Source organism: Salmo salar, chromosome 01, assembly GCF_965601325.2.
Source record: "Salmo salar chromosome 01, fSalSal1, whole genome shotgun sequence".
Classification (NCBI taxonomy): domain Eukaryota; kingdom Metazoa; phylum Chordata; class Actinopteri; order Salmoniformes; family Salmonidae; genus Salmo; species Salmo salar.
The window spans coordinates 76,958,844-76,971,290 of NC_138291.1; the positions used below are offsets into that span (position 1 = coordinate 76,958,844).

The window sequence follows — 12,447 nt, forward strand, 5'->3', positions numbered from 1 at the left end:
TGCGGTTGTAGCAATGCTGGTTAAGTGTGCCTTGAATTCTAAATAAATCAATCACCAGAAAAGCACCCCCGTCCCATCACACCTCCTCCATGCTTCACGGTGGGAACAACACATGCGGAGATCATCCGTTCACCTACTCTGCGTCTCACAAAGACACGGCGGTTGGAACAAAAAATCTCACATGTGGACTCATCAGACCAAAGGACAGATTTCCACCGGTGTAATGTCCATTGCTCGTGTTTCTTGGCCCAAGCAAGTCTCTTCTTCTTATTGGTGTCCTTTAGTAGTGATTTCTTTGCAGCAATTCATCCATGAAGGCCTGCTTCACACAGTCTCCTCTGAACAGTTGATGTTGAGATGTGTCTGTTACTTGAACTCTGTGAAGCATTTATTTGGGCTGCAATCTGAGGTGCAGTTAACAAACTTATTTTTGGTTACTACATGACTCCATATGTGTTATTTCATAGTGTTTATGTCTTCACTATTATTCTACAATGTAGAAAATAGTAAAAATAAAGTAAAATCCTTCAATTAGTAGGTGTGTCCTAACTTTTGACTGATACTGTATACACTACAGTTCAAAAGTTTGCGGTCACTTAGAAATGTCCTTGTTTTTTGAAGAAAAGCAATTTTTTTGTCAATTTTTTTGTAAATGACTATTGTAGCTGGAAACGGCAGATTTTTAATGGAATATTTACATAGACGTACAGAGGCCCATTATCAGCAACCATCACTCCTTTGTTCCAATGGCACGTTGTGTTAGCTAATCCAAGTTTATCATTTTAAAAGGCTAATATATTATTAGAAAACCCTTTTGCAATTATGTTAGCACAGCTGAAAACTGTTAATAAAACTGGCCTTCTTTAGACTAGTTGATTATCTGGAGCATCAGCATTTGTGGGTTCAATTACAGGCTCAAAATGGCCAGAAACAAAGCACTTTCTTCTGAAACTCAGTCTATTCTTGTTCTGAGAAATTAAGGCTATTCCATGTGAGAAATTGCCAAGAAACTGAAGATCTCGTACAACGCTGTGTACAGTACTACTCTCTTCACAGAACAGTGCAAAGATAGACTCCAATGGCAGAAGATTGTTGCAGTGTTACATGTACACTGTATGTCCTACCCGGACAAAGAGGACTAAGTTAGGATTGTGTATGTTTGCCATTCAGAGGGTTAATGGGTAAGATAAAAGATAAAAGTGCTTTTGAACGGGGTATGGTAGTTGGTGCGAGTTTCACTGGTTTGTGTCAAGAACTGCAACTCTACTGGGTTTTTCCTGCTCAACAGTTCCTGTGTGTATCAAGAATAGCTTACCACCACCCAAAGGACATCCAGCCAACTTGACAACTGTGGGAAGCATTGGCGTCAACATAGGCCATCATCCCTGTGGAACGCTTTTGACACCTTGTAAAGTCCATGCCCCGAAGAATTGAGGCAGTTCTGAGGGCAAAGGGAGGGTGCAAATCAAATTAGGACGGTGTTCCTAAAGTTATTAGTAAAGGTTTTAGACATCATAAGATATTATCAAATCCACTTCCTTTTCCCCATCACAGTGAATACTTCTTCTGTTTGATGACATCACAGCTATATTGGCTCCATTACATTATTTGGTTTCCAAATCATGAGCAGTGCACACCTGTATAGGTCAGCCGACTAGTCTACGGGAACACCCACACAATCACTACCACTGAGGATCCAATGGGAACTTCCAATGTCAATATTCAACCAAATATCTGTACTTACAGCGTTCATTTTACTAATGCTTCCAATGTTCCATTACCTATGAGAGGAGATGGGAATAGACCGTATAGGTCTAATGGAATATGTTATGCTATATATGGGAGAGGGAAATGCCTCTGTGTTCCAAAATGATTACATTAAATAGGTCTAATATAGCCTGGTCCAAGAACTGATTGTGCCGTCTTGCCAATACAAAATTCCTTTTAAAAGTGGCAAGACAGCAGAGCTGGCATAAGGCTAGGTTAAATATAGGATGGGGAAAACAAGGGTGCAGAGATCATTCCATTGACAGTGAATACTCAGAAAGGCAGAGAGCAGCTCTCTAGTCAGTAATAGGCTACACATATATTTACCAGTCAAATGTGCTGAAGTCAGACAACAAGTGTTGGATGGTTTCAAGAAAAATACATGCAAATATGGAATCCCACTATTTCACTGCTGGATACAGTATGATATACTAATATACTTCCATATTGTAGCAGTACTGTATGTGGTTTGGTTTGTTCTAGTCTCTCACTTACAACCAAGGAGTAGGCTGCAGTTGCACTGCCTAGACAGTCATCTAAAGTCAGTTTTGTGTCGATTGGATTGGTGGAGGGTAAACTGATCCTAGTTCAGTTACAGGCAGCTTCTAACTCAAGCCATGGAGGAATGAAGAAGCTCAATAATATCCAGCTTACTCTGATGTTATGCAGCAATCTAACCTTAATGTTACAGTTGTGTGTAAAGAAACGGGCAAGACAACACCCACAGCAGTCCTACTAGGGGGCGCTGCAACATAACAGGTTTAGCCTACATATTCAAATTATACATTTATGTAGCTAATTTTGTTGGATAACAATACATTTCTTACTTGATCAGTAAGTGAAAATGTATGCACTCACTACTGTAAGTCGCTCTGGATAAGAGCATCTGTTAAATTACTAATATAAACCACACGACCAAATCATAAGTACTGTATGAGAAATAAGAGCCTTTATTTTCATATTGACTCAATAAGACAACATTTTAGCGCAATTCAGATCTTTTATAATTTATAAAATCAGAACAAGCAAAACTGACAATTTCTGCCTAAATGGACAAATGAAACTGGTAAAAAAAAAAAAAATATCATTCTTCAGTAGTACCCAACAAATTATTTACATTTCAGACAAAACCAAAATTCCCTTCCTGATATATTATTATAATATCATCATATACATTTATCATAAATAGACAGACCTGAAGACAGGGTAGTTCTAGCCTGGTTACACCAGACATAATGCTGTGCTCACCATTGTCCAGAGTGTAAGGTGAGCACAGCGTTTAGTCTGTTTTAACCAGGCTAGGATAGTTCATGTGTAGTCTACTGTCAGGTTACAATGAGCAGCAGTGAGTTAATACTCTTTAGGCCTGAATCCAGACAAGATTTGGCTCAATTCAATATTAATTCCACAGGTAAACCAAAATTCTAATTCTCGTCATTGCTTTTCAATGAGTATAATTGGAATTGGGATTTCAGTTTACTTCCTGAATTGAAATGGAATTGACTTGGACTTCTCTGTAAACCATGTATCAATATAAATGGGGAATTTACCTGAACATTTGAGTTACAGTGAGGGAAAAAAGTATTTGATCCCCTGCTGATTTTGTACGTTTGCCCACTGACAAAGAAATGATCAGTCTATCATTTTAATGGTAGGTTTATTTGAACAATGAGAGACAGAATAACAACAACAAAAATCCAGAAAAACATGTAAAAAATATTATAAATTGATTTGCATTTTAATGAGGGAAATAAGCATTTGACCCCCTCTCAATCAGAAAGATTTCTGGCTCCCAAGTGTCCTTTATACAGGTAACGAGCTGAGATTAGGAGCACACTCTTAAAGGGAGTGCTCCTAATCTCAGCTTGTTACCTGTATAAAAGACACCTGTCCACAGAAGCAATCAATCAGATTCCAAACTCTCCACCATGGCCAAGGCTGGAATGGGATACAAGACCATCGCCAAGCAGCTTGGTGAGAAGTTGACAACAGTTGGTGCGATTATTCGCAAATTGAAGAAACACAAAAGAACTGTCAATCTCCCTCGGCCTGGGGCTCCATGTAAGATCTCACCTCGTGGAGTTGCAATGATCATGAGAACGGTGAGGAATCAGCCCACAACTACACGGGAGGATCTTGTCAATGATCTCAAGGCAGCTGGGACCATAGTCACCAAGAAAACAATTGGTAACACACTACGTCATGAAGGACTGAAATCCTGCAGCGCCCGCAAGGTCCCCCTGCTCAAGAAAGCACATATTTATTTTACCGTTATTTTACCAGGTAAATTGACTGAGAACACATTCTCATTTACAGCAACGACCTGGGGAATAGTTACAGGGGAGAGGAGGGGGATGAATGAGCCAATTGTAAGCTGGGGATGATTAGGTGGCCGTGATGGTATGAGGGCCAGATTGGGAATTTAGCCAGGACACCGGGGTTAACACCCCTACTCTTTCAATAAGTGCAATGGGATCTTTAATGACCTCAGAGAGTCAGGACACCCGTTTAACATCCCATCTGAAAGACAGCATCCTACACAGGGCATTGGTATATTGTTTAGACCAGAGGAAAGTGTGCCTCCTACTGGCCCTCCAACACCACTTCCAGCAGCATCTGGTCTCCCATCCAGGGACTGACCAGGACCAACCCTGCTTAGCTTCAGAAGCAAGCAAGCAGTGGGATGCAGGGTGGTATGCTGCTGGCAATCATATATACATGCCCATCTGAGGTTTGCCAATGAACATCTGAATGATTCAGAGGACAACTGGGTGAAAGTGTTGTGGTCAGATGAGACCAAAATGGAGCTCTTTGGCATCAACTCAACTCGCCGTGTTTGGAGGAGGAGGAATGCTGCCTATGACCCCAAGAACACCATCTCCACCGTCAAACATGGAGGTGGAAACATTATGCTTTGGGGGTGTTTTTCTGCTAAGGGGACAGGACAACTTCACCGCATCAAAGGGACGATGGACGGGGCCATGTACCGTCAAATCTTGGGTGAGAAACTCCTTCCCTCAGCCAGAGCATTGAAAATGGGTCGTGGATGGGTATTCCAGCATGACAATGACCCAAAACACATGGCCAAGGCAACAAAGGAGTGGCTCAAGAAGAGCCACATTTAGGTCCTGGAGTGGCCTAGCCAGTCTCCAGACCTTAATCCCATAGAAAATCTGTGGAGGGAGCTGAAGGTTCGAGTTGCCAAACGTCAGCCTCGAAACCTTAATGACTTCGAGAATATCTGCAAAGAGGAGTGGGACAAAGTCCCTCCTGAGATGTGTGCAAACCTGGTGGCCAACTACAAGAAACGTCTGACCTCTGTGATTTCCAACAAGGGTTTTGCCACCAAGTACTAAGTCATGTTTTGCAGAGGGGTCAAATACTTATTTCCCTCATTAAAATGCAAATCAATTTATAACATTTTTGACATGCATTTTTCTGGATTTTTTGTTGTTGTTATTCTGTCTCTCACTGTTCAAATAAACCTACCATTAAAATTATAGACTGATAATTTCTTTGTCAGTGGGCAAACGTACAAAATCAGCAGGGGATCAAATACTTTTCCCCCCCTCACTGTACTAGCGTACAGTGTCAAGAAAAAGTATGTGAACCCTTTGGAAATACCAGGATTTATGCATAAATTGGTCATCAAATTTGATCTGATCTTCATCTAGGTCACAACAGACAAACACAGCCTGCTTAAACTAATAACACACAAACAATTATACGTTTTCATATCTTTATTGAACACACCATGTAAACATTCACAGTGCAGTGTGGAAAAAGTATGTGAACCCGTGGATTTAATAACTGGTTGACCCTCCTTTGGCAGCAACAACCTCAACCAAATGTTTTCTGTAGTTGCGGATCAGACCAGCACAACGGTCAGGAGGAATTTTGGACCATTCCTCTTTACAAAATTGTTTCAGTTAAGTAATATTCTTGGGATGTCTGGTGTGAACTGCTCTACTGAGGTCATGCCACAGCATCTCAAATCGGGTTGAGGTCAGAACTCTGACTGGGCCACTCCAGAAGGTTTATTTTCATCTGTTGAAGCCATTCTGTTGTTGATTTACTTCTGTTTTGGGGTCGTTGTTCTGTTGCATCACCCAACTTCAATTGGTGGACAGATACACTAACATTTTCCTGCAAAATGTATTGATAAACTTGGGAATTCATTTTTCATTCAATGATGGCAAGCTGTCCAGGCCCTGAGGCAGCAAAGCAGCCCCAAACCCTGATGCTCCCACCACCATACTTTACAGTTGGGATGAGGCTTTGATGTTGGTGTGCTGTGCCTTTTTTTCTCCACACATAGTGTTGTGTGTTCCTTCCAAACAACTCAACTTTAGTTTCATCTGTCCACAGAATATTTTGCCAGTAGCGCTGTGGAACATCCAGGTGCACTTTTGCAAACTTCAGACGTGCAGAAATGTTTTTTTTTGGACAGCAGTGGCTTCTTCCACTGTTTCCTCCCATGAACACCATTCTTGTTTAGTGTTTTACATATCGTAGACTCGTCAACAGAGATGTTAGCATGTTCCAGAGATTTATGTAAGTCTTTAGCTGACACTAGGATTCTTCTTAACCTCATTCCGCGCTGTGCTTTTGCAGTCATCTTTGCAGGACGGCCACTCCTAGGGAGAGTAGCAACAGTGCTGAACTTTCTCCATTTATAGACAATTCGTCTTACCATGGACTGATGAACATCAAGGCTTTTAGAGATACTTTTCTAACCCTTTTGAGCTTTATGCAAGTCAACAATTCTTAATCTTAGGTCTTCTGAGATCTCTTTTGTTCAAGGCGTGGTTCACATCAGGCAATGCTTCTTGTGAATAGCACTCACATTTTATGATTATTATTATTTTTTTAATAGGGCAAGGCAGCTCTAACCAACATCTCCAATCTCGTCTTATTGATTGGACTCCAGGTTAGCTGACTCCTGACTCCAATTAGTATTAAGAGAAGTCATTAGACTAAGGGTTCACATACTTTTCCCAACCTACACTGTGAATATTTAAATGATGTACTCAATATAGACCAGAAAAATACAATAATTTGTGTTTTATTAGTTTAAGCACAATATGTTTATCTATTGTTGTGACTTAGATGAAGATCAGATCAAATTTGATGACCAATGTATGCAGAAATCCAAATAATTCCAAAGGGTTCACATACTTTTTCTTGCCACTGTAGATCTCAAGTTAGGATTTCGGACCGTAGCGTTTCAACAGCATGATTTAGGCCTACAGAATAAACACATTACTACATTCATTACAGGCGCTCCACTTATTAATGCAACCAATCTCACTCTAATTAGACATTTACAGAGACAATTATGGTCCTTTGTAGCTCAGGGTAGTGGGTTCGATTCCCGGGACCACCCATATGTAAAATGTATGCACGCAGGACTAATTTGCTTTTATCCAAAGCTAAATAGCATACATTATATGTCTAAAACCCATGTGAGGGTTAACAAAAGAGTTAACAGGGCCACGTTCAGTAAACACCAAATGGGATAAAACATTTTGAAACGGAGAAGGAGATGCTACCTCAATCTGAGAAGTGTTGTCCTCAGACCTGGAGGGAAGCTAAAGTTATTTGACTACCCAAGATTGGTAATGAACCCTTTACTGATTCTAACAGCCAACCAATCAGCTTGCTGCCAGCTCTTAGCAAACTTTTGGGAAAAAAATAGTGTTTGACCAGATACAATGGTATTTCTCTGGACAAATGAACACAAACTTTCAGCTTGCTTGTAGAGAAGGGCACTCAACATGTACTGAAATGACATTAATGATTTGTATGTTGTTAGACTTCAGTGCAAAGTTCAATATTATTGACCAGAATCTGTTACTAAAAAATGTGTTATGGTTTTAAATCCTCTATCATATCATATCCTCTATCAAACTAACCTGTCTCACGACGGTCTAAACCCAGCTCACAGAGGGTTTTCTTCAATGGAAGCTTCTATAATGTAAAACAAGTAAAGTGTGGTATTCCGCAAGGCAGCTCTTTGTGTCTATGTACGCTGATGATTCAATATTATGCATGTCAGCAACCACAAGTAGTGAAATCGCTGTAACCCTAAAACAAAGTGTTGGTCAGTTTGGGAATTGGTGGCTAGTAATAAACTAGTCCTGAACATATCTAAAACTAAAAGCTTTGCATTTGGTACAAATCATTCCCTAAGTTCAGCTGTTGAGGAGACTAAACTTTTTGGTGTCACCTTAGACTGTATATGTTCATGGTCAAGCCATATTGATTAATTTGCTGTAAAGATGGGGAGAGGTCTGTGTGATAAAGAGATGTTCAGCATTTTTAACACCAGTCAACTAAAAGTCCTGCACGCTCAAGTTTTATCTAATCTTTACTATTGTTCGGTGATATGGTCAAGTGCTGCAAAAGACCTAGAAAAGCGGCAGCCGGCCCACAACAGAGCAGCACATCTTGCCCTTCAATGTACACAGAGGGAAAATGTCAACAGTATGCATGTCAGTCTCTCGTAGTTCAAAGTAGGAGAGATTTACCTGCATCAATTCTTGTTTTTGTGAGAAACAATGTGTTAAAAATGCCAAAATGTATGTCAGTCAGAGCTATTCAGAAATATTCAGACCCCTTGACTTTTTCCACATTGTTACGTTACAGCCTTATTCTAAAATTGATTAAATACATTTAAAAAAATACCTCAATCTACACACAGTACCCCATAATGACAAAGCGAAAACAGGTTTTTAGAAAAAAAAACAACAGAAATACCTTATTTACATAAGTGTTCAGACTCTTTACTATGAGCCTCAAAATTTAGCTCAGGTACATCCTGTTTACATAGAAACATCTCAAGGATGATCAACAACATGATTGGAGTCCACCTGTGGTAAATTAAATTGATTGGACATGATTTGGAAAGGCACACACCTGTCTATATTAGGTCCCGCAGTTGTCAGTGCACGTCAGAGCAAAACCAAGGTGACCAAGAACCAGATGGTCAATGACAGAGCTCCAGAGTTCCTCTGTGGAGATGGGTGAAACTTCCAGAAGGACAACAATCTATGCAGCACACTACCAATTAGGCCTTTATGGTAGAGTGGCAAGACGGAAGCCACTCCTCAGTAAAAAGGCACATGACAGCCCGCTTGGAGTTTGCCAGAAGGCACCTAAAAACTCTCAGACTATGAGAATAAGATTCCTTTGGTCTGAGTAAACCAAGACTGAACTCTTTGGCCTGAATGCCAAGCGTCACATCTGGAGGAAACCTGGCACCATCCCTTCGGGGAAGCATGGTGGTGGCAGCATCATGCTGTGTGGAGATTTTTCAGTGGCAGGGACTGGGAGACAAGTCAGGAACGAGAGAAAGATGAACAAAGCAAAGTACAGAGAAATCCTTGATGAAAACATGCTCCAAAGCGCTCAGGAACTCAGACTGGGGCGAAGGTTCACCTTCCAACAGGACAACAACCCTAAGCACACAGCTACAACAACGCAAGAATGGCTTCGGGACAAGTCTCCGAATGTCCTTGAATGGCCAAGCCAGAGCCCAGACTTGAACCCGATCGAACATCTCTGGAGAGACCTGAAAATAGTTGTGCAGCAACATTCCCCATCCAACCTGACAGCGCTTGAGATAATCTACAAAGAAGAGTGGGAGAAACTCCCCAAATACAGGTGTGCCAAGCTTGGAGCATCATACCCAAGAAGACTCATACTGTAATCACTGCCAAATGTGCTATAACAAAGTACAGAGCAAATGGTCTGAATACTTACAGTTGAAGTCGGAAGTTAATATACAGCTTAGCCAAATATATTTAAACTCAGTTTTCACAATTTCTGACATTTAATCCTAGTAACATTTCCCTGTCTGTCAGTTAGGATCACCACTTTATTTTAAGAATGTGAAATGTCAGAATGATAGTAGAGAGAATGATTTATTTCAGCTTTATTTCTTTCATCACATTCCCAGTGGGTCAGAAGTTTACATGCACTCAATTAGTATTTGGTAGCATTGTCTTTAAATTGTTTAACTTGGGTCAAACATTTCAGATAGCCTTCCACAAGCTTCCCACAGTAAGTTGGGTGAATTTTGGCCCATTCCTCCTGACAGAGCTGGTGTAACCGCGTCAGGTTTGTAGGCCCCCTTGCTCGCACACACTTTTTCAGTTCTGCCCACAAATTTTCTAAGGGATTGAGGTCAGGGCTTTGTGATGGCCACTCCATTACCTTGACTGTTGTCGTCCTTAAGCCATTTTGCCACAACTTTGGAAATATGCTTGGGGTCATTGTCCAGTTGGAAGACCCATTTGCGACCAAGCTTTAACTTCCTGACTGATGTCTTGATGTTGCTTCAATATATCCACATAATTTTCCTCCTCATGATGCCATTTATTTTGTGAAATGCACCAGTCCCTCCTGCAGCAAATCACCCCCACAACATGATGCTGCCACCCCCGTGCTTCACAGTCAGGATGGTGTTCTTTGGCTTGCAAGCCTCCCCCTTTTCCCTCCAAACATAACCATGGTCATTATGGCCAAACAGTTCTATTTTTGTTTCATCAGACCAGAGGACATTTCTCCAAAAAGTACGATCTTTGTCCCCATGTGCAGTTGCAAACCGAAGTCTGGCTTTTTTATGGCGGTTTTGGAGCAGTGGCTTCTTCCTTGCTGAGCGGCCTTTCAGGTTATGTCGATATAGGACTCGTTTTACTGTGGATATAGTTATTTTTGTACCTGTTTCCTCCAGCATCTTCACAAGGTCCTTTGCTGTTGTTCTGGGATTGATTTGTACTTTTCGGACCAAAGTACGTTCATTTCCAGGAGACAGAACTCGTCTCCTTCTTGAGCGGCGTGACGACTGCGTGGTCCCATGGTGTTTATACTTGCGTACTATTGTTTGTACAGATGAACGTAGTACCTTCAGGTGTTTGGAAATTGCTCCAAAGGATGAACCAGACTTGTGGAGGTCCACAATTTTCTGAGGTCTTGGCTGATTTCTTTTGATTTTCCCATGATGTCAAGCAAAGAGGCGCTGAGTTTGAAGGTAGGCCTGGAAAAACATCCACATTTCCAATTGACTCAAATGATGTCAATTAGCCCATCAGAAGCTTCTAAAGCCATGACATAATTTTCTAGAATTTTCCAAGCTGTTTAAAGGCACAGTCAACTTAGTGTATGTAAACTTCTGACCCACTGGAATTGTGATACAGTGAAATAATCAGTCTGTAAACAATTGTTGGAAAAATTACTTACAAAGTAGATGTCCTAACCGACTTGACAAAACTATAGTTTGTATACAAGAAATTTGTGGAGTGGTTGAAAAACAAGTTAATGACTCCAACCTAAGTGTGTATAAACTTGACTTCAACTGTATGTAAATGTGATATTTCAGTTAATACATTTGCTAAAATAAAAAAATAAAAAACAGCTTTGATGCACCTGTACTGACCTCACCTTCTGGATGATAGCGGGGTGAACAGGCAATGGCTCGGTTGGTTGTTGTCCTTGATGATCTTTTGTGACATCGGGTGGTGTAGGTGTCTTGGAGGGCAGGTAGTTTGCCCACGGTGATGCGTTGTGCAGACCTCAGTACCCTCTGGAGAGCCTTACGGTTGTGGGCGGAGCAGTTGCTGTACCAGGCGGTGATACGATTGTGCATCTGTAAAAGTTTGAGTGTTTTTGGTGACGAGACCAATTTCTTCAGCCTTCTGAGGTTGAAGAGGCGCTGTTGCGCCTTCTTCACCACGCTGTCTGTGTGGGTGGACCATTTCAGTTTGTCCGTGATGTGTACGCCAAGAAACGTAAAACTTCCCACCTTCTCCAATACTGTCCCGTCGATGTGGATAGGGGGCTGCACCCTCTGCTGTTTCCTGAAGTCCACGATCATCTCCTTTGTTTTGTTGACGTTGAGTGTGAGGTTATTTTCTTGACACCACACTCCGAGGACCCTCACCTCCTCCCTGTAGGTTGTCTCGTTGTTGTTGGTAATCAAGCCTACTACTGTAGTGTCGTCTGCAAACTTGATGATTGAGTTGGAGCCGTGCATGGCCACGCAGTCATGGGTGAACATGGAGTACAGGAGAGGGCTGAGAACACACCCTTGTGGGGCCCCAGTGTTGAGGATCAGCGGGGTTGCGATTTTGTTTCCTACCCTCACCACCTGGGGGCGGCCCGTCAGAAAGTCCAGGACCCAGTTGCGCAGGGCACTGTCGAGACCCAGGGTCTTAATGACGAGTTTGGAGAGTACTATGGTGTTAAATGCTGAGCTGTAGTCGATGAACAGCGTTCTTACATAGGTATTCCTCTTGTCCAGGCGGGTAAGGGCAGTGTGATTGCGAACCAGGGGACTCTTCACAGTCCCCAGGTCCAGAACAAATTCAAAGAAATCGTACAATATTATATAGAGCCACGATTGCATCTCATAGCGCAAGTAAACAGCAAACTGGGTTAAAAAAGAAATAAAGCAACACCTCACAACGTCTCTCCCCCATCTGACTTAATTTTTGTGTGTATGTACTAGTGAAAAGTTTGGACACACCTACTCATTCAAGGGTTTTTCTTAATTTTTTCTATTTTCTACAGTGTAGAATAGTGAAGACGTCAAAACTATTAAATAACAGATATGGAATCATGTAGTAACCAAAAAAAGTGAATTAAATTAAAATATATTTTAGATTATTTCGCCTTGAT

General features: G+C 41.4%; 1 protein-coding gene across 1 annotated transcript in view; it reads right to left on the minus strand.

Annotated features, from left to right (window-relative positions):
* The window catches only part of LOC106613187 (polyunsaturated fatty acid 5-lipoxygenase), a 32,704-nt gene that overhangs the window by 14,875 nt on the left and 5,382 nt on the right, over positions 1-12,447 (minus strand). The window contains exon 2 of the mRNA XM_082976775.1: positions 1,316-1,441. Coding sequence (XP_082832901.1) covers positions 1,316-1,373 — 58 coding nt within the window. The 5' untranslated portion in view covers positions 1,374-1,441. The remainder of the gene's footprint in view (positions 1-1,315; positions 1,442-12,447) is intronic.